The sequence below is a fragment of the Oryza glaberrima genome, chromosome 2, assembly GCF_000147395.1.
Source record: "Oryza glaberrima chromosome 2, OglaRS2, whole genome shotgun sequence".
NCBI lineage: Eukaryota > Viridiplantae > Streptophyta > Magnoliopsida > Poales > Poaceae > Oryza > Oryza glaberrima.
Genome location: NC_068327.1, coordinates 24,736,395 through 24,758,784, shown reverse-complemented (window position 1 = coordinate 24,758,784; position 22,390 = coordinate 24,736,395). Strand labels below are relative to the sequence as shown.

The 22,390-nt window shown below is 42.9% G+C and overlaps 4 protein-coding genes across 4 annotated transcripts; 1 reads left to right on the top strand and 3 right to left on the bottom strand.

Moving 5' to 3' along the window:
- Window positions 1-2,222: 2,222 nt before the first annotated feature.
- LOC127762458 (bifunctional nitrilase/nitrile hydratase NIT4-like) lies at window positions 2,223-5,188 on the bottom strand. The gene is made up of 5 exons (XM_052286983.1): window positions 4,909-5,188; window positions 4,194-4,373; window positions 3,332-3,625; window positions 2,805-3,086; window positions 2,223-2,579 (listed from the first exon to the last, which is right to left on the bottom strand). The coding sequence occupies exons 1-5, from the start codon at window positions 5,054-5,056 to the stop codon at window positions 2,410-2,412; spliced, it is 1,074 nt and encodes a 357-aa protein (XP_052142943.1). The 5' UTR covers window positions 5,057-5,188; the 3' UTR covers window positions 2,223-2,409.
- Window positions 5,189-6,264: 1,076 nt separating this feature from the next.
- On the bottom strand, window positions 6,265-10,837 carry LOC127763561 (proteasome subunit alpha type-2). The gene is made up of 11 exons (XM_052288299.1): window positions 10,646-10,837; window positions 10,470-10,546; window positions 9,487-9,551; window positions 9,331-9,377; window positions 8,562-8,637; window positions 8,316-8,383; window positions 7,629-7,698; window positions 7,297-7,382; window positions 7,080-7,142; window positions 6,939-7,004; window positions 6,265-6,562 (listed from the first exon to the last, which is right to left on the bottom strand). The coding sequence occupies exons 1-11, from the start codon at window positions 10,684-10,686 to the stop codon at window positions 6,514-6,516; spliced, it is 708 nt and encodes a 235-aa protein (XP_052144259.1). The 5' UTR covers window positions 10,687-10,837; the 3' UTR covers window positions 6,265-6,513.
- Window positions 10,838-10,956: 119 nt separating this feature from the next.
- LOC127763562 (protein PEROXIN-4) lies at window positions 10,957-14,731 on the top strand. The gene is made up of 6 exons (XM_052288300.1): window positions 10,957-11,088; window positions 11,733-11,779; window positions 12,486-12,605; window positions 12,696-12,824; window positions 13,127-13,256; window positions 14,422-14,731. Exons 2-6 carry the CDS (start codon window positions 11,774-11,776, stop codon window positions 14,508-14,510), a joined length of 474 nt encoding a protein of 157 aa, XP_052144260.1. The 5' UTR covers window positions 10,957-11,088; window positions 11,733-11,773; the 3' UTR covers window positions 14,511-14,731.
- A 235-nt stretch (window positions 14,732-14,966) lies between these two features.
- LOC127763559 (serine carboxypeptidase-like 34) lies at window positions 14,967-22,089 on the bottom strand. Its single transcript, XM_052288295.1, has 10 exons — window positions 21,749-22,089; window positions 17,000-17,107; window positions 16,779-16,874; window positions 16,584-16,676; window positions 16,403-16,491; window positions 16,021-16,317; window positions 15,793-15,929; window positions 15,606-15,698; window positions 15,392-15,497; window positions 14,967-15,315 (listed from the first exon to the last, which is right to left on the bottom strand). Exons 1-10 carry the CDS (start codon window positions 22,029-22,031, stop codon window positions 15,163-15,165), a joined length of 1,455 nt encoding a protein of 484 aa, XP_052144255.1. The 5' UTR covers window positions 22,032-22,089; the 3' UTR covers window positions 14,967-15,162.
- Window positions 22,090-22,390: the final 301 nt, after the last annotated feature.

Genomic DNA, 22,390 nt, shown 5'->3' with positions numbered 1-22,390 from the left:
TTAACATGAGGTTCAATATCATGCGAAGTCTCTTATGAGTTTATCTCTCTCATCTAATTCTTGCTTTTTTTGTACGGTCCAATCAAATGATTATTTCATATATTTTTTATGTGTTTTATAATTCTTTGTTTTGCGCTTGATTTTTTTTGTCAGAATTCTATGTTTTTCCTATTCATCCCTCAATCTTTGTTTCAAAGTAGCCCTCACAAGACATATATAGGTTGCATTGGACCGAGGGAGAAAAGAGAAAGGGACAATTTTGTTTGTACAATTGTACCCCTACTTTGATGTCCAATACCGATTTTACCCTACATTTTAGGGTTGTTGTTTTTTGCCCTATTTTTTTCAATGAATGAGGCGTTTACCCCTGTTTTTGATGGAAGTGAGTGGGATTGGACTTAGTGCGGTAAAGAATTAGAGAAAGAAAGAGATAACGATTTTTTAAATTATTGATTGACCCTTTTACCCCTATAAAATATCCAAGTACCGCTTGGTGTCCCTCCAGGCTTGGGCACTTGGCATCAACTCTTCCCTTCCTGAACCCGAATCCCCGTTGTGAAACAGTGGCGGCAGTGTCCGTGGGCCGGCCAGGCAACGGGGACGACCCGAGCAAGTGCAGGCCACCCAACCCAATTGCAGCGTGTAGGAGGAGGCTACGCATTGCACAAGAGGCCATGGTAGAGAGGAGGACAATGACGGCTGCTGTAGATCAGCGTAGGGAGGAGGTGCGGCTGCTCGACGTGTCGAGGAGGCGACGGGGAGGAGGACAACAGGTCAACGACGGCGGTGGTGGCTCGATGAGAGGAGGAGGCAACAGTGGCGGCTTAGCGCGGGGAGGTGATGGTGGCGGCTCAACGTGGGGAGGAGGTGGCGGCGGCTCGGTGGGAAGAGGAGGCAACAACGGTGGCGGCGGTTTGTGAGAGGAGGCGACGACGACATCTTGGCATAGGTAGGCAATAGATTTGCTTGACTTGTCTGTTTGTTTTTTTCAAGATGTCAAATTTTGAAGCAAATTTTTGTTGATATTTATGTTAAAATTATCATATTGGTAAAAGTTTATCGAATTTGCAAGGTTCATGTGCTAAATGTGGGCAAATTCTCAATCATGAACAAAAACAGGGGAAGTTTGCAACATGAGTAAGGGTATTGAATGCCTTCTCGCTAAAGATTTAACATCGTTAATCTGTCCATCAAAAGTAGGGGCTAAATTTATCTTTACTTCAAAAAACCATGGGCAAAAACAAAACCCTAAAATACTAGGCAACATCAATATTAAACATTAAAGTAGGGGTAAGAATGAAATTGCCCCAAAGAGAAAAGGTTATATGATTTCCATAGAGGAAAACACAGGAAAGAAATAATATAAATCACATGAATACGGATACAAAATAAGGAAACACAATAACTGTAAAAGGATGGATGTTTGCAACGTAGAAATTTTAGTGGGTGATTTGATTACATCCTGTTAATCCTCTTTTAGTCTCTAACCAAGTATGTATCATTACTTCTTTAATCCTCAATATCTGGTGGTAGGAGGAAGCAATAGTTGCCTGAGCTTTACCAGCCGTACGGCAGCAACGCGAGAAATCACATAGCCTGCTGTGCTCCCATGGACCTAGGGCCTATTTGGATTGTTACCTTACCAATCTTTTGGTAGTGCCAAAATGTAGGCAAGTTTTGGCACTACCAAAACTTTGGTAAGGTAAAATTGTACTTGATCATATTTGGTTTGCTACCAATATAGAGCTAAAATGTGAAATTTTAGTGAAGAATGTTCTAGATGACGCCAAATCTAGATTAGGTATTACCAATGAATAGGCTTCAATCCAAATCAAACACAATTACTATTCAAAATACCAAAATATTGGTAGGGCATGTTTTTGGTAGCAATCCAAATAGGCCCCTAATTGCTCAATCAATAGCTCGATCAATAGAAACTTCTGGACGACCTTCTGGACAACCGCTGCACGCACGCAGACGAGCGTTTCACGCTGCACGTGCGCAAGCAGGATCGAGCCGTCCCGCGAAACCGGTGTTGCCACGTGGCACATTGTTCTTTCAATTTTTTGCATGGAATTCGTATTATAAGATTTGGAACAATTGTTAGCCCCAGCGAAACTGATGGTAGAAATGGAATGTAGAATACTGTATGATTTGTTGGAAATTGAATACTGAGTACTGTGTTATCGCAATCTACATTTGGGAGTTGGGACGTCTTCACTAACGAATAAGAGGAAGAAACATGACACGATTTTCAGACGAGTATTACAGCACTATAGGCACCAATTGTTTATCAGGGAAGCATCGTCTCCAAATCTTTACAAGAAACTAAAGACAGATTATTCATGTAATACCAACACTGGCCAGCTGACAATTTTATTGCACACCGCGATGGAAGATTAATGGCCATCAGGTCCTAGAGATACCGTCACTCTTTGCAGCAGAATTTTTCTCTGCAGCAGAAGTAAAAGAAACGGGCAGCTTTGATTCGGTTTTCACGGTCAGGCTCAGCACCTCGGGTCGTGCATAGTGTCCCACGACGTCGAAATCAAACTTAGCTCGAGCAATTTCTCCAAGGTCTGCAAAACATACCATGCAATTTCTCTTTAGTGTTCTTGTGGTGTTTCACGGTTACAATACTGTTCTTTGGGCAGAGGGTTATAATCTGATATCTGTAGAAATCATTGCACAAATACAGCTGGATACATCTACACCAACTGCTACTACATATGAAAAAAGGGCTGGGATGTAGTAGTAGTCAACAAGTGAGCATGGAATTTACTTGAAGGTTCCACGTTTCTTACCCAAGTCAGCTGTGAGGAGGCCCTCGCCTTCATAGTTTGGACCTGCCAGAACTGTTCCAGATGGTGAGACGATAGAACTTCCTCCAGGCCAAATAACAGATTCTGGGGATGGCTCTTCATCAAGGCCACCAAAAGTATATTCAGGCGCTGGTGGATAGTTCTTTCTGCGACAAAACTGGTTTGCAGAAAGTACAAAGCATCCCCCTTCAACGGCAATGTGCGTCATGGAGGCCTGCCAACTAGGCGAGAAATCAGCAGTTGGAGCACAGTATATCTGAACACCTGCATGAATGTAGAAGATACTTCAGGTAAAATATAAACTCAAGCACATGATACATGGTGCATCTTCAGAGTCACTCAAAGTACATTTCTCCTTTTTTTTTCAAGGTAGTAGTGTCTAACAAATGAACAACCCTAGTATCCCTTTTGTGGTGTCTTAACTTCTTTGCATTACCAATCGATATAACTTTAACCCAGAGTACTTGCTCAGGTCGAGAAACATATCATATTGCTAGAACTAGGAATACCTTTAGCGTACATTGCTGTCCTGAGAAGTGGCATTCTGTTTTCCCAGCAAATGACGGCACCAATCTTCCCTATTGGAGTATCATAAACAGGTATAGTAGATCCATCCCCAAACCCCCAAAACACTCGTTCCAGTCCAGTAGGCATGACCTTGCGGTGTTTCCCGAGGTATTTCCCCAGAGGATCAAAGAAGAGCACTGTATTATATAGTGTGTACCCTACCCTTTCAACCACCCCCATCACCAAGAAAATCTTGTATTTTCCAGCCAATGCAGCTAAGCGGGTCACCTCTGGACCTGCATTCAACAGAAGTCGGTAAAATGTCTTGCAGGGGCACTGCATAGTGCATATCCTCTGTAGCAAGGAAAGCTAGATATTAAGTGGGGAGAACCGGAGAATAGCTAAAAAATGGTGTAAGACGTATTTTAACTGAATTAATTGACGGAAAAAAAAAGTTAAGATGGATATGATCAACACGAATTCTGAACATTACTACAGAAAAAAAAGGGCGGTTACTAATGCTTTTATTCATTAATGCATAGCTATCATATATGATTATCAGCTTGGGATCTGCATCACGAGTTAGGTCTCCTTATCATTTTTTTTTCTGTTTTACCTTTCACAATTTAGGGAACATGGTTGAAATTGATATTTCAGGGTTTATACTTCACATTTAGCAGTGTCTTTTCTTTTTTTTTTAGATAATAGCAGTGTCTTTTCTAATAGATTGATAACCTAAATAAAATAAAGCACTGAACTTTAAAAAAAAATGAAAATGATAAAGCAAAGGACCTTGGTTTGGAAACACTCGATAAACATAGCGTACGACAACGATATATTAATTACTAAACTATTTCAGAATACCAGGCACATCTATAGCAGCTGCATGATATTTATGGAAGTCTTCCTTTCCCTTGGCAGATCGATTGCCAATAGTCAGTCCAAAGGTAGATCCATGAGGGTAACCACCAACAAAGACTTCTGGAAATAGAACTATCTGTGAACCATATCCAGCTGCTTCAGCTACCAGTTTCTCTGCTTTATCTGCAGTGCAAAGCAGTTAAAGAAATTAGCATAATATCGTTACCCCGTTTCTTTAGGATTTTATTCATAAAAAGTAACATGTCATATGATAATACATTTACAGTTTTAATTCCATTGAACTATTTACTTGTTTCATTCTCCACTAGATTAGGTAGATAGGATCATTGCAGATAAATCATTAATTACCTCATTAAGGCCATGTTCGGTTAATCCACTAGAGGGAGGGATTGGATAGGTAACCCCAGTAAGACAGCCGTTTGGCTTTCAATATAAGCCAGGTCGTAAGACCTTATTTCTAAAAATAAAAATATTGGCGCACACGGAGATATCCTACTTCCTGCCCAGTTTCAGTTCACTCCCGGTGTTTTGCGTGTGGGTAAATTAGTGTCGCTGTGCGGGCGAGACAAATAAGCAAGCACCTTGCGCGCACCACCTAATCCAAACAGCCACACGGGCGAGACAAACAATCGAACACCTCGCGGGTGATACTAGCTGCAGCAGCAGCAACAGCATAAACGAAGATGGCAGAACGCACCGAGAGTCGCAGGGGTGTCGTAGAACACGGTGCAGGCCTGCACGACGGTGGCACGCACGGTGCCGGTGGCACCCTGGTCGGCGCCGGCGTTCATCTCCACCTCCGTAACCACCGGCCCACTGCCCGAGCTCGCGGGGGCCAAAGCCATCGCTCCCCCACCCCTCCCAAGAAATTGAGCGGGAAGGGGATCTCGTTGGGGGGAGGGGGGGAGGCCGTGTGCTACTTGTCGTACTTCCTTTTGAGGTAATCGCGGACGAACTGGTCGCGGGCGAGCGTGCGCGCCCGCTGGGGCTCGACGTGGGCGTAGGAGAGGTGGACGCCGTAGGCGAGGAGGCCTGCGCCGAAGGCGAAGAGAGCGACGGTGGAGAGGAGCTGACGAGGAGTGGACGGGGAGCACAACCCCATCCGCGAGGAGTGTTTTTGGTGGGGGGACCGGATTGTAAAGGGTGAATGCGACGGCGACGGCGGCGGCGGCGGCAGCCGCGACTGATTGGAAGAGGACGAGTGGACGACCCGAGTACCGGCTGCTCTTCCGATCCTCCACCTACCAGTATGTTTCTTGACTAACAATTTCTTTTAATTTCGTTTACTTTATAATTATTAGTATATAGGAGATTTTAACTCTGTATATTTTCCATACTTTACAGGAGATTTTTATCTGTATTTTTTCAGTGGAGTGATAACCATTTGCTTATAGTATACTCCCTCCATCCCAAAAAAGACAAACCGTGGGTTTCCGTGCCAACGTTTGACTGTCTATCTTATATGAAAATTTTTTATAATTAGTATTTTCATTGTTGTTAGATGATAAAACATGATTAATACTTTATGCGTGACTTATCTTTTTAATTTTTTTCATAATTTTTTCAAATAAAACGGACGGTCAATGTTCATTGGCACGGAGGGAGTAGTGGCCAGGGGAGAAGTTTGCACATGTATACATGCACACTCACACATCAGCCTTTATACCCTTACACCGAATTTTTTAAAGAAATACTAGAGTACATGTTAAAGAAATTCTACCCATCATTTAGCTAAATTCAGATAATACGACATATTAACAAAATAATGATAATTTATGGATACGTGTTCTTAGTGGCATAAATGCTAATGTAAAAAAATAAACTTCTATGAAAAACTTTAAAATCAAATTTTAAAATTTGAAATTTGAAATGCTGTACAGAGGAAACTACGATGGGGCCTGAGCTATTTCCTGTATATGTTTTAACAGCTCATATTATTTTGCATCTACGCAGTAACGCAGACATGCACATGTTTTACGGATGCAAACTCAACCAAGATATTCCTTCGTGATCTGTTTTGACTGTTTCACAAGTACTGTCAGGGCAAATGATATGTCGGGAGGAGACACAATATATGCGCCAAATACCTCCTTAGAAGAGAACCAAATACAACATTCACCCAACAATATCTTGTTTACGATGGGGATTCAAAAGTAGGTTCACCACTTCATCTCATGCATATCACTGAAGCAAATCAGTTTACAATAGGTTTAAGTGACAAATGGTAAGAGACAAGAAGCCTCATGACTACGGCTCAAGAGTGTCACTTAGAACAGTAAACTATCAAATGTCAACAGACAATTTACTCCACCTCTTCCAAGAAATCCTTGATCTCTGCCGGGGTTAGAACTCTGCATTTTGTACAGAAAGTAACTTGTCAGCAACCACTTGAATGAGGGGGAAAAATCAAATCAAACAGCTTTGAGTAGAAGCACAAATGACACAAATTCTTTTGAAACTACTTATACCAACTACATGACCGAGAGAACTATAATTTCTTTAAGATAATGATGGATAGGTAAAACCCAGCCTCTACACCCAACATGGGTGTACATGGAAAAAGAGAACTATAACTTTGACTATTAATGAAGATTTAAAAGTCCCATAGCTGTCAAGATGAACAAGGTAGGGAACAAATAAAAATTGTTATGGCATGTTCACAAGACAGAAGTTGCATTGCATATACGTGGCAGTAAAAAACAGCTTGATCAAGTCTGTATGACATACTTGAATTCACGGTCAGATCGAATAACTCCAATTTCAATATTGTTGGCTGAGATTTGACCCTCATATCTGCAACCCCCGAATCAGTCAGTAACTCAGTAAGGATGTTCCGGAAATAGAAACAGAAGCACCTACAAGACATACCCTTCTTTCAGAGTCAAAATGGCAGTATGGATGGCATCATCAAGCTCCATGTCTTCTGTGTATCTGAAATGAGGACATAAAGAGGTTGAACAACAGTACAAGTGCAGTCATACAACTTTGGAAAGAAGATATCCTCGTAAACAAATCCACTTTATTTCTGATCAGATTGAGGAAAACAGAGTGTTGTACAATACAATATTAGTGGTATGCTATGTACCTTTTTTCAAGAAATGTCTTTGCATTGGAGACATTTTTCCCCATAGCTGATGCTTTCCAGGAGAAGTATGATCCTGAGGGATCAACCTGTAGAAATAATACAGCAAATCTGGCATTATACCAATTTTACACCATAACAAAATATGACAAATTGACAGGTAAAATTTCAGTCCAGAAGAACAAAACTAGCACAACTAATAGTGGTGATCTGCTATTAGATGCTTTGTGCAAACAACACTTTGCAGCTTATTATTGAGACAAGGGTCAACGTACACATTAATTTTGAAACAGTTGCAACAAAAAAGAGCCCCTATCATGCAGCTATCTGCATACCTGATACAGCTGTGGGCCATTGTCATCGTACCCGGCAATCAATAATGATACTCCAAATGGTCTTACACCACTGCAACAAACAAGTTGGCCGTGAGTCATGCCTCAGAAATTCGGTTACATCATATATTCATATCTTTAAGGAGTGAACTGTACTTCAGGATTCACCAATCAACATAAGAACCAACTACCACATAGCCTGTAATGTGATTTATAACAAGATGTATGTCTTAATTATTCCTCTGATGTTTTTTTTCTTTTTTGTTTCAATGATGTCAAAGTGAATTATAAAATGCAAATGACTGGAAAATCCTATGTGTTACAGGTATGAAACTACCCAACTTGCTTGGTTACATTAGCAATTTAATTCTCAATGGCCCAATTTCAATAAAATTTTATCCATCCAGTGAAAATCCAAGTGGAAGTTCACACAGCAGATCATATATATTCTTCCCAGCAGGTCAATTAACAAGCTTCTGCATCAACACAAATCAATGTGATGTACATGTTGAAAGTTTTCGGTACTGAACATCTGAATTATCGAATACAATATTGAATGAATGGTACTGTTAAGTTATAGTAAAAATATCCCACAAATATATCCATACAAATTAATTAGGTCGAACAAGTGCAAGAATATATTATTTAACAATATCATTGATAGAAATGGAAAACTCTGAAGTAGCATACCCAGATTGTGTGAACTCCTGCATAACAGCAGCAGTTTCTCGGACAAGCTGAGTAACAGGGATAGTTTCCTGCATTAGAAAAAGGAAGAACAATCATGAGAAATAAGTAAATGATGGAAAAGATCATGACTGTCGTACATGAAAAATTGCATGCTATCCGAAATAGCAATTTATTGAAAAATATATGTCTTTACAAAACATACAATAGTTATCTGAAGTATAAATCAAATGAACTGTAAAAAACCACCTTGTACAACCGATAATACTGCTGTGCTTGTTTCCGACTTTTTCTCACAAGAACACGGAAATCGGGACCCATCCCACTGAAAGAAATGCACAGGTAAGTAAACATGTATTATTGAATTGCAACTGATATTAACAGCAGCAAGCTGAGAGATGTAACAAACTAACAAATAATTTAAAGACAGAATGCAGCTGTTCTCTCAGACCACTGTACAAGGCTGCAGATGGATTGAAGAACTATTTTTTATGCTTTAGTCCAGTGAATAGATCAACTATAAATACCTTACAAGCTAATCAACAAAAATCCAGAGATCTGCATGCTCATTCACCAAGTTGCCTCAAATGTCTAGATATGGATTTCCAAAGTTACTGCAATCTGATGTGCATATAACTATAAGACACAGTAAAATACCAATGCACTTATCCTCTTGCAAAGTTTGGAGAGCAAGATAGATATTTTTAATTTGTGCCTTTTTAGGGAAGATTAATATGTGCAAATTTCTCAGGGCGAACTGTGTCACTTGTTCACTAAAACCAGGCAGTTCAAACCAATTATTTATATTACCATTATATTCTTACACAATAGCTCATCTGTGAACTATGTACTGCTAAAATTGTAGAAGCTTACAGCACAGCTAGTGCTCATATAAAGGATCAAGAACATAACTAATAGAATAACAAGTTGGAATAACTCACAATAGCATGTACATGACAACCATAATATATACAAAATAGAAATGTATTACAACAATGAAGCCAATGTAAAAGGTTACCTGTAGACAACTCCAATGTTCGGAGTCAATGACTGAATCTTTTGCACCTGAATTTGCATATAACTATGTATTAGTGCTTCTGAGAAACAAACAACGAATAGCATGTCGCAACTCACTAAAAGAGGAATTCAGCATTAAGAGTGATGTTAGACTTACAGATGTTTCATCGACTAAAATAGAAGGCAATTTCTTCTCAGTGGCGATAACTACACCATTAGCAGCTGCAAACATAACAAATATACCTCAGAATCAATAAACTAGGCTAAAAGGGAACTGAAGAGAATCAACAGACTGTAGTCTCTGAGCAGTAACTACACAAAAACATATGATAGAACAATCTGGTAAAAACATATGCAGTATGTTCTACACCACAAATTTATTACATACAACAATTACATCTATCAGCGTGAAGAACGCATGTCAAATAGTTCTTTCAATTTTTCATACACCAAAACAAAATTCATGGGCTAAAACCCCAAGACTTTAAATTGCATAAATACTGACAAGTGGCAACAAAAGCTGATTTTAAGGGTATGTAAACCTACCAGTAAGGTGGACGTTGACAGGGCAAACAAATTAGAATTTTGCACTGATACTAAAATGGGCTTCCAAACCCTAATAGGCACTAGATCAGACTGCACACACATACAACTACTAATGGGAAAACTAGGTCAGCATATACATTCAGCGCCGTAAATTGGCATAGAAAACTTCATCATCACAGATGAAACCAAGCAGCTTGTATTTCTTATGTGGTTATAAAGGGGAGCACTTGCCATTGCTGTTACAAGACATACATTTATGTAGATTAATAATGATTTTCCATGGCATCCACAAGCATTTGTAAGCGAAAACGAAGCAAACATTACAAAATTCCCAAGTATCACTAAAGCAGAATAGCAGATGCAAGTAACATGGCACCTATTAGTAACCTAAGCCGTAGCAAACTTCACACTCCAGGTCTCCAGAACAAATAAAAGCTCTGCAACGACCTAAAGTTATGCGAAAAGTGCAAAATCCCCAACAAGCGCCACTTCGTCATGTGAACCGAACCAGCCAAAATCTCAAACCTCCCCTCCCCTTCTCGATTCTCATAACGCAATAGAAGTATAGAGAAGGGATTGCTTCACGGGACGCACCTTTGATCCCGAGGGACGTCTGGCCGGATCCGACCGCGGTGAGCGCGTGCTCGATCTGCACCAGCTTCCCCGACGGGCTGCAAACGAAATCGCCACAAAAACCACAGATGACGAAACCGAAACCGCACCAGATCACGCCCGCTCTCCGGGCGAGGGAGGCGCAAGGCAGCACATACCTGAAGGTGGTGAGGGAGAAGGAGTACTGGCTGTCTCCCATGGCCGCCGACGCGCAGGCCTACCTGTGAGCTGCTGCTCTTCGTGTCTCGCGGCGGAAGAGGAGGCGACCGAGCGAGCGATTGCGGCGAGACGGCGTGGGAAGGGAGAGGGAGGCAGAGCACAACTCGCCAAGGAAGAAGAGGAGAGAGAGAAAGAGACTGGATGGATGGATTGCTCCGCAAGAAGGTGGTGGGTCTTGGGCCGGAAATCTGGCCCATCTGTTATTGGGTCAGCCCATGACTCACCCACCTCCCCGTCACGTCGTCTTCCTCCTCATAACTTCTTCCCCACGGGCCAACGGCTGCGCGTCTTCCCGTTCGTCCTCCTGTCCGGTCCGAGCCCCTCTGACGACGCGACTTTCCCCACGCCGGGATCGAGCTCCGGGGAGGGGAGCTGCGAGCTGGTACGTACGCTTGATTTCTTCCCTTGCCACCGCGATATTCGGATGTATCCGTGATGTGTCTTTCATGGGTAGATCGGCTAGGGATTTGGCGGCGTTGAGGAAAGCGATGGCTGCCGGGTGTGGGGAATTGTTGTATTAGACTCTCGAAGCTGATATCTGGTGTGGATTTGCGGTGGAAGCCATGGTCGGAGGCCCAGTGCCTTCCGGGGGTTGTTGGGTTATCGGGAGCCCGGAGGGCAGTGCGGCTCGCCGACTGCTGCCATGATCCCCGTCGGCAAAATCTCCAGATTGGGGGAGATGGGGGGTAGGAACCATTTGGATTAGTAGTGTATACACGGGGTTTCGTTTATTATATTTAGAGCGCTCTACATGTAGACAGCACACAGCAGCTTTAACGTATGGATGGCGTATCGCAGGGAATGTATCTCGAAGACATTGGATTAGGCTATTATTACATTTAGAGAACCAGATTGGGTTTGCGATAACTAGAAATTGAGTCTGTTATGAATTTATTGATGGAGCGGACAGGGAATTACGATTCCTATCTGTTTAGCTTTTCAGTTGTGAATGATTTAGCTAATCAAGGTTCCTCAACCAAACCGTTCTAACTTTTTCTATTTATGCTCTTGGTTACATTTTGACAGAAACACTTTGTCATATCAGTCAACAGTAGAGAGGAGACCAGATGCAGGTCAGTTCTAATTCATCTTTGGTTGCACATTTCTTGTATAGTTAGTTAGGTATGTAATATGACGGCCAACTCTTAATCAACTAATTATTCGGGTTATGTTTTACTGGTCTCACTGAGACGTCCATGCTAAGGTGGTAACATTTAATAGGACAATCCACATTTGGCAGCAATAACTGTACTCATCTTTTCCTTTAGTAAACGGTTTGGCGCCTAGTATAGGGCTCGCGTGTTTGCATGGAAGAGTTGGCACTCGGTAGTTGGAGAGCTTTGCCGACGGTTACCAATGTGACCAGTACTGGTTTTTGTACACCCATACTTTCTTGTCGTCATACACTAGCAAAAGTTTGTGTACATCCCTTACTTTTACTAATGGCTCAATTATATAACTTGATTTACTTCACTACAATAAAACTTATAAATGTTTGGAAGATCATGTCCAAGAGACTTTCAGTATTATTGTTAACTGGAATGAGCTTAACTACTACTCCCTCCGTTTCACAATATAAGTCATTCTAGCATTTCCCACATTTATATTGATGTTAATGAATCTAGGCATATCTATCTATCTAGATTCATTAACATTAATATGAATGTGGGAAATGCTAGAATGACTTACATTGTGAAACGGAGGAAGTATGTGAATTGCTCCTTTAGTTTGGTTCCTAACATGCTATCTGAATGTCTTCAAAATATTTTCTATCGAAAGGCATCTAGAGCTAGGCTCTTTAAGGAGTATAAGGAGGTGCAGCGAGAAAAGTCAGCTGATCCAGATATCCAGTTAATCTGCGATGATTCAAACATATTCAAGTGGACTGCTCTTATCAAGGTGGTTTTTATATTGCAACTTGCAAGGTGATGCTAGAAACAGCAATATAAGTTTTTAACTAATGCCATTTCTGATTGTATATGTTGTTAGGGCCCTTCGGAGACACCTTTTGAAGGTGGTGTATTTCAACTTGCATTCTCTATTCCTGAGCAATACCCTCTCCTTCCTCCGCAAGTTCGCTTCTTGACCAAAATTTTCCACCCGAATGTGCATTTCAAGGTTACTTCTGCATTGCCTTCTCTGCGTACATTTTACTTTAGGAAATTTGACCTTTGAAGGCATTTGTCTCTTTCAAGTGTTGGTGAGAATGTAAATATGAAGTTGCTGTCATCTTCTTCATTTTATCAGGTTTTCCTGTAACAATCTGAATGTACTAACATGACAGAATTTATTTTGTAGACTAAACAGTGCTCTTCCTGTTATTGTTTTTGTCAAGTCGCTTCTATATTGTTACATCTGAATTAACAGAATTGAAGGAGTAATTTCAGTTATCATTCTTTTTACCTTGTTTGTGTTTCCAGACAGGTGAGATTTGCCTGGATATCTTGAAGAATGCGTGGAGCCCAGCATGGACACTACAATCCGTTTGTAGAGCCATAATTGCATTGATGGCCCATCCTGAACCAGACAGTCCACTTAACTGTGACTCAGGTAGCTCCACCTTCCTACTAATTCTGCCACATATAGTTCAGCCATTATTTTGTAATGTGAAAGTAATAGATGTTCATGCTCTCACTGAATCAAGCTATGGTGCATGAAGATTTCCATCTTCGAGGCCTCAACCACTCCATGATGTGATCTTTTTGGAGTAGTTTGAGACATGAAAATATTTGGTTCTAATTATTGTCACATGGTACATTAGCCAGTTAAAAAATATGGAGAAAAACTTGGCTATTTACTCTAATGGAGCCCCTCTATATAACTAAAGGAATTACGTGATAATTGATATGGTCAGACTCCAGTATCACCGTTGTCCTAGGCGAGGGCCAATGAGTCCCAGGACGAGGCTGAGTCCACCTCGGGTGGCGGGTGTGCTTGGGATGCTGATTAGATTAGTTCGTTACATTGAAATAGTATATCTTTCCAATTGTTATCTCTTCCCAGTTAGAGTCCAACTTGTAAGGGCCATTAAAAGGTGTTTGCTACATCATCGCGAGTTTCAAGTTCCTTGTCCTCATTCTTTTTATGCCTCATAGTTCCATGCCACCTACTCTCCTGGGAAGCCTCATCATCCACATGTCCTAATCTTCCGCACACAACAGAAGAAACTGATTTATGTAGTTACAATATTTAATTTTGAGGCGGTCAGAGAAACCATTCCTGCTGATCCATTTTACGCAATATGGATTGAATAATTGCCTTTTAAATATTTCATTGTTGGTTATTAGCATTTATACTAATGAGCTAAGATGTGCAGTGTCACTTATATTGTATAGTTCCTCATTATGAATTAGAATGTAATTTTCCCAGTAAATTTGTATTGGTCCCATTCATCCCACCTGCTCTACCGCCTCACGGTTTATGTTTGAGATTTTTTCAGATGGCACTTTGGTCACATTGCATCCAAAATATGATTATCATAGGTCAAAATTATGAATTACTGTATTTGATAACTTAGGGAGCTCTTGTGTAATTTCATCATCTGATGATCATATACAGTTTGTCGCTTCAAGCATTTTGCAAGTCCGATTTCTGATTGATTATATAGCGGTTTAAATTACTTTTTCATACTTTTTACTTGGTTGTTTGAAAAGAGGCCTGCTGTGATATTTTAATCCTTATCTTAGTTTCTGCTAATTTTCTTCCGTAAATATAGGCAACCTCCTGCGCTCAGGCGACATCAGAGGCTATCAATCCATGGCAAGAATGTATACTAGGTTGGCTGCCATGCCAAAGAAAGGTTAACTCCAGGGTGCAAAAGGAAATATGCGCCAAGCGAAGGCATGGCTGATTCATGTGATTTGCTCTGTTAAGTGTAACTCTTACTGTCACCATGTGAACATCTGGTACTTATTTTCTTACCTCACTCTTATGGATGTATGCCCTGGAGTGAAGAGAAGAAAAACATGCATTGTAATGCTTGGTCTATATGATGTCATAAATATAACTGGGTTCGGTACTTCTAATGCACTGTCCATTGTTCAATTACTTCTCCTCTTTTTCCTGTCCGGATAAAAGAAGAATACTTGTCCTGTATGTTTCTGAAATCGCCATACGGCTCCTATAAAACGCCAGGTTAGAGCCGCACTACTCTAATCTTCTATGATGCTGTCACGCCGAGAACTCCTTTCATATTTGCTGGTGTTCAGTTTAATTAACGCCGCACACATACAGATCACCCGTTGTTGTATTGCGAGCATCGAAATCAATCAACACTATATATGATTTTATTGTTATCGATTGTTCCAATCGAATTTCCACTGTGTTACATGACTTGGAGTCTTGGACCAAAGAAAAGAAAATTTCCTGATCAGTTGGTATCGCTGGAAAACAACCTAGTGGGCGCACGACGCCCGTTCCTCCCCATCGTTGAAGAAGGCAGACTGCATGCGAGCGACTAGGGGAACGCCGTCGGAGGCATCTTCTTGTCAGCCAAGAAGTGGCTGAAGAGGCTGAGCGCCTGCCTCGGCGCGTGCAGGGGAACCTCGTGCCCGGCGCCGCGGATCGTCACGAACGTCAGGCCCTCGTAGAGGATCGTCCATCCTCCAACCTGCATAAATGGTTCAGTTTGATGCTCACAACGACCTGTTTCTGAATATTTCTTTGTTGTAGGATGGTTTAATTACCTGCTGATGGTCGTACCACGGCGTCCACTCCTGCACCGTCTTCAGCCCAAGCTTGTTCAGGGTGAGCCTCGTCGACGTCACGGGGATCCTTCCATCGGTGTCACCGCTGCACCCAGTGAAACTCATTGTCAGCTCAATTCAAACGCCATGCATCTATTGCTGTGTACACGTTGTTCAGACATGCTGAAGTATACTACAAGGATGTTTTTTTCACCTGAAAACCCAGACCCTGATGCCGCCGGCGACGAGCTTACGGATGATGGGGAGAGTCGAGAAGGGAGCATCTCTCCACTTGCCGATCACGTCGCTGCAACAAACACACCGTCACAAAACGATTCTGTCAACTCAAAGCTTCAAAGACTCGAAAGAGAACAGAGGTTGCAAACGCTTATTGTTTGCACCTGCAGTGCGTCCAGTTGTAGCCGATATTGGTCACGTTGGCGTGCAGCGCCTCCTGCACGTCAGCCCGGTTGAAGTACACCTCGGCGTGATCCGACGTGCACGGATCGTACCCCGCCGGCCTCATGTACCACCCATGCTGTTACAAAATGACACCAAAAAAAAATCATGTTGTTTCTTCTCTCTGAATAAATGTGATCGTTCTGTGTGCCGATGAGTTGCCTACGCACGTATTTGGAGAAGATTTTTGGGGCGGCGCCGTGGACGGCGACCTGGCGCTGGCCGAACGCCGCCGACGACGAGACCTCGGTGCAGACGGGGGTGTAGAGGCTGTACATGTCGATGAGGCGGTACACGGCGAAGTACTCGGTGAGCGCGCTGTCGCACGCGTCGGTCACGTTCTCCATGCTGAAGTTGCAGTACTTCTTGACGTCGGCGTACACCCGGTCCGAGATGACGGCGTGGTCCCAGGCGTAGTCGATCATGCCCGTCTGGTCCGTCTCGTCGTCCATCAGGGCATTCCCTATCTGCATCAGAGTAATGAGACGACGTGATCGAAGAAATAAAATTGTATGAGATCAGTATTAGTTCGAGGCAGAGTTGTGTAGCTACCATGAAACCCTTGAAGTTGATGTAGTTCTCCTTGGGGCCTTGCTTGTTGCCGTCGAAAATCTTCTCCGAAAGCTGTGGAACGTAATGCCCTGACAATAACGCAATCCGGGAATAATGAGCTCGCATCACGATTTTTTCAGAAGCTAGATGCTGAAGTGTGTATGTGTATCAGTTCAGTTACCAGCGTAGCTCTCTCCAGCGATGTAGAAGTCGTGAGATTTGTACTGAGGGAAGCGCTTGAACCAGTTGAGCAGGAAGATGTAAGCATCATCAGCTGCGTGCATGGCAATCCGAGTTCAGATACTGTTTGGATCATCCAAAATTGACCCCTTTTTTTTATCAGAGTATTCTGTTGTTGATGTAGAGGTTAATTTACCGGTGATCTTGTCGCCAAGCTGCTGCAGATCGGAGCTTGTGTTAGTGTATGAGAAGCCGACACCCACAGGGGACTCCAGGAACATCAGATTGGCCTCTGCAGATTTTTAACAGTGAACATTCAGTTGTGCCAAAAAAAAAAACTCTGAACCCCTGTTCATTGCGAGGAGTCAGTGACAGACTAACAGAATGCAGGGTATGGCATGAACAAGCAGTACGTGCCTTTGTTCCACGAGTACTTGTTCCATTTTAGCTCCGGCTTGCCCTTCTGCACCAAGAATGGACCGAGCTCCTCCGCTTCTCCATACCCAACAGACGAACACCCAGGCCCTGCAGCAAAAACAGCAACATTTGTCATCCTAACTCAAACACTCAGTACACACTCCTGACGAAGAATTACACACAGGGTTTTTAAGCTACTAGCTCATAATCACGAACGAAAAGAGAGAAAAAAAAAAAGAAACTTCACATGCATGGTGAACGTCGACCGTTAAAACGTTGCAGAGACCAGTAGATCAGTCGTGTCCATCCCGCGCGAGAGACAACGACGCGATCACGAGCACGAGTACGACACGGCACGGGTCGCCATCCAGTCATAGGCCACACCACAGCGGAAGCAGCAGCAGCCAGCTAGCTTAGCTAATGGACCGAATTATTCGCGCATTTCTAACGAGAAACCGAGCTTAGACACAGCTCACTTTCGCGCTCCCGATCCCTTTCCGGCGTCCTGCCTGCCTGCACGTGAACGTGATCCATCTCATTCGACCAGTTCACGGCGTGCATGGGTGACTCCGCGCGCGGCACAGTACGCAGCCACGCGCGCGCCCGGTGAGATCCAGCACCGGGCCACCGGCACAGGCGCGCACAGCCGTGGCCCCCGTGGGCGCTCGCGTACCGTCGTTTCAGATATTTTCCCCGGCCGGCAAGGCAGGCAGGGAAGGCAGGCAGCGGCAGTAGTAGCTTCGATCCGTTCCGTGGTGGGGCGCGCCCGCGGGTTGGGCTCGATCGGGCACGCGAGGTGGTGGCCGTGTCACGACGCGCGGCCGGTGGTGGCGCATGCTTTTGCTTAGCTGGTCCCCGCCCGTGTAGCATGCAGCAGTGGCCAGCGGTATGTAGTAGCGTACGCCTCCGCCTCAGCGCGCCACTGCTCGCTATAGAAGTAGCCGGTGGCCCGGTGTGCGCGTCCGTCCTCCTCGGTCGCGCGTGAAAGCGGCGCCATACCGACCGACCCGCTTTGTTTCTTGTCTCCATGTACATGATACTACGTGGACCGTTGGTGATACGGTGCGTGCGTGCGGCCGTGCGCTAGCGAGCACCCCCGTGCAGTCGTGCTCCGTATGCCTTTCCGGGTCGATGGGTACGTACGCGTAGTGCGGTTCCAACTTCCATATAGGCAGAAACAGAAGGCGACGACGAGTGAACTTTTCTACCCTTTTACTCTTTTAGTCCCTGGAAGCTTGCTCTGAGCTATATATGTGGGTAAAAGGGAATCGGCGGCACCAACAGCTGACGGTTGTTCGTTTTTCACGTATACGTTTCCAAACTATATGTACATTTTTTAAAAATATTTTCTGTAGAAAAGTTATTTAAAAAAATCACGTTAATTCATTTGTTAAGTTTGTTTTAACTAATCCTTAATTATTATACGCTAATGGGTCGTTTCATATTACGTGCGAAGAGATGGAGGTTGCCCCAACCTTCATCTCTAAACACAGCCAACCTCTTTGTTGACCTTTAGAATTTTAAGAAGCAATTGGTAAAAAAATTTAGCTGGTGAGAATCTAGAAAAGCTATAAATTCTATCTATTTATTTTCTAAATTATATAACTACATATTTTTAAAACCTAGATAAAAATTAGACTATTTATGAAAAGTTTTAGTTTTGAAAGAAACCGTAGCTACCATAAATTCCTAAAACAAGACCTAAACAAGCTTGTTTTGGTCTCCTCTAAAAATATTAAATAATAGGTTAATACTGCACACAACAGGGCCAAGTTTCCTTTTAAAAAAAAGAACAACAACAACAACAAGAACAGAGCACAAGAACAGTAAGTGTCTCTCCTAACCACTAATCGGACTTTGTCGGATGGTGTGTAATTGTTCTTTCCTAACAAATCCCAACTAACAACCATAACTACATAGAATTTTCAACGTTACTAGGTTCTGACTGACATATCACAGATGCTTCGACGCCTTCTGATTGAGTGCAACCAAAAAACTCAACTGATGCAAGCAAGCAAAATGATATAAGCCCCCAGACCACCTCTGCCACTTTGCTTCAGATGCTGGCAAAAACCGCGCGGCTTAATTCAGATCCCGATGAGGATGTGAATTGTGCCGGAAGATCAGCTTATCGCCGGGAAACGGACACCCGCGAGGCCCCATTGGCTGCGTGGATCTCCCTTTGTTCCCGGAGCAAGCTAGCTGCTAGCCTGGCTCGTGTTGACCATGCCAAGCAACAAGGATTGGCTATCCCTCTGGTTGCTACCAGCAACCAGTCCAAATGCAGAAATCCAGCAGCATTTCGTTCTCTAGCTGCTGCTGCAGCTAGCTCGCATGGATCGCGCCCATCCTTCTCGATCGAACGGGGGTATTCATGCAGTCCATATCGTGGGGGGTCCCCGGGCGGCTTGTCTTGGACCAGCTGCTAGGAGAGTACGATATGCTCCTGGCTGGACAGCAAATCCGTCTGGCTAGCGAGCTAGCTCATCGATCAAGCGGATGGATTCACCGGTACGTTCGTGAGGATGAGCAGGCCACAGTGACAGTGGTGGACCTCGTCAGACTTGTTCTGTGCTAACTTGAACGTGTATTTGGCTAATTTTTCAAATTGGAGGTGAATGGGGCTCGGTCTGTAGTATAATTGAACTGGGACAAACACTGAACTCAATTCAAAACTTAATCCTGCCTTCTCTATCTAGTAGATTAACTTATCTCATATAGCAAAAAACTGAGGCACCACAAATTATACTCTCCACGAATTATACTCTGGACCGTGCAAACTTTCTCCTAAAGAGAATTTCCAACTCTTCGTCTCCGGCGCTTTCGACTGGGACGGCGCCTCAGAGCAGCTACATATGTATGTGTCCTCTAGTTGTGTTTTGTTACTCTCGTTCTGATTTTTTTCTAAAGAGAAACACGGAGATGAGATGTTGACATATGCAACGAATAATTACAATATGCGCTGTTGGATGAGATTCATTCGGATAGAGTGAACATTGGAGGGTTTCAGGCTGAGTTTGAGAAAGGGGAGATAGAGAAGATTGGAAAGATACGTAAAACGAGATGAACTATTAATGCATGATTAATTGGGTATTAATTATTTCAATTTCAAAAATGGACTAATATAATTTTTTAAAGCAACTTTTCTATAGAAAATTTTTATAAAAAATACACCGTTTAATAGTTTGAGAAGCGTGCACGCGGAAAACAATATGCATTCTATCTCCAATCTCCCAAAACGAACGCTGCCTCAATCACAGGTTTTTGGAAGCCGTTCAGGGGAACGCCCGGTTTTGGCCTCCTAAACTAGTTTTAGCATTTTATTTTTGAAGAGTTTTAGACAATAAATTTTTTGAGACAATTTACATTTTTTTAAAAAAAGGATAAAAAAGATGAATTACATCACCAGCCTCTGCAACTAAGATACACAGCCAATTGAAGGCGACGAGTTGTAGACTAACTAATATTTCTTTTTGTCACATAGGCTTCAATTTGCACAGGAATATTCTGGCCAGTTTTTGTGAGCAATAGCCAATTCTGAATCCGGTGATCACTGACGATGGCGTACCTGGCTCAAAGCTACGGCCGGAGCTGGGTTACGCGTGTGGCTGAATATTGTTTGGCAATGTTATGCAAGTTGGTCAAATAAATGTGATAAGTCGACTGTACATTAGCCATTGAAAGGGACTCTACGCAATTAAGGTGTACTCTCTCCGTTCTAAAATATAAGGGATTTTGGGTGAATGAGATACATCCTAGTATTACGAATCTGAATAGGCTCTCTGTCCAGATTCATAATATTATGATGTGTCTCATCCAACCAAAATCTTTTACATATTTTAAGATGAAGGGAGTAGGAGTATGTGACTAAAGTAGGTACTTCACTTGAGTTAGTTATAATAGTATGCAGACTATTACTCCATGAAACTGCCAATAGTGAATTATGCTAGCTGGAGGACAACCATTTGATGGGATAGCAGATGGCTCCTCTTTTCGCTTGAAATGCTGATTAATTGATTGGTTAGTTGGGCATGGTGATTGTACTATGATAGACACTTGAAACATGCATTCACTTACGACATGTCACAATTCACACATACTGATATTGTCATCTCTACCCGAGCCTCTTAATCACTACGATATCATCAATGTATATATACTTCAAAACATTAAAAAAGAAATGTCTAGTTTGAGTTTTAGAGGTAACGAGAAGATCACATCTTAGGATTAGTCGATTAGATCATTCCCAGCAACATTTTTATAGAAAACCCAGTATCATTTTTGTGCTCCAGAAAACCTTTAACACCCAGCGATTTTAAGTTCTTAGGATAATTTTATCATCCTTAAAAAGATACTAGATGTACCACACTTTCTAGTATAAAATTTGCTGTAAAATCTTTGTACCTCCAGATACTTTCTCAAGAAGTAAAAAAATTCTCTCTTACGTAAGGTAAAAAGGTATCATACTTTTTAATATTAAAGATACCTGCTACACAAAATTTCGCACTAAAAATAATTTTAGAACATTTCGGAACTTCGAATTTTCCTTAAAACACTCCGTTAGAAAAAAGTGACATCGCCATTCTATCTTCATTCGTAATTAACATCAAATATTAGAATGACTTAAAGTGTGAAACAGAGAGAGTGATTAATATCGAGTTAATGCGCACACAAATTTTGTGGAGCAAAGGCAAATGGCAGTTGGTGGTAGAAGTGGTTAATTGTGTGTCGAGTGCTAGTATTACGTACCGCCGTTGAGCCAGAGGACGAGGGGCTTCTTGTCGGCGGCGGCGGTGGCCTCGAAGAACCAGTAGAAGAGCGCGCGGCCGTGCGTCTCGTTCACCGTCACGTACCCGGCGTACTGCGCGAACCGCACGGCGGGTTGCCCCGGCAGCCTCGTCACGCGGTTGGCCTCCTGCTGCCGCGCCGCCTCCGCGTCCAGCTGAGGCGAGCCGCCAGCGGCCGCGGCGCAGAGCGAGAGCAACGCGAGCGCGAGGAAGGAGGAGACGGCGGCAGCGGTAGCGCCGGCCATTGTTGTGTGTGGCGCGCTGTATAGCTGGTGCCTACCGTACCGCGCGCTAGCTGCTGCCGGTGCATCGTCCTCGGCGGATTATATATAGAGAGAGCAGGAGCAGTGAGCACAGTTTGATAATGACAAAATTTACTAAATACATTGTTTACTATCGACAAAATTTGATCAAATAACCTCTTTGTGATCGCATTGACGACATAGGAAAAATCCTCAATTCTAACGGAGGTATATGACCAAATATTTAATATACTGTAATTGGAATAATATTGCAACCGTATCCTGCTTACGGCTACTCCGGTAGAGTTTACATAGCCGAGGTGATAAGTGGAGTGCTTCTAAATTATAAATGACCATTCCTC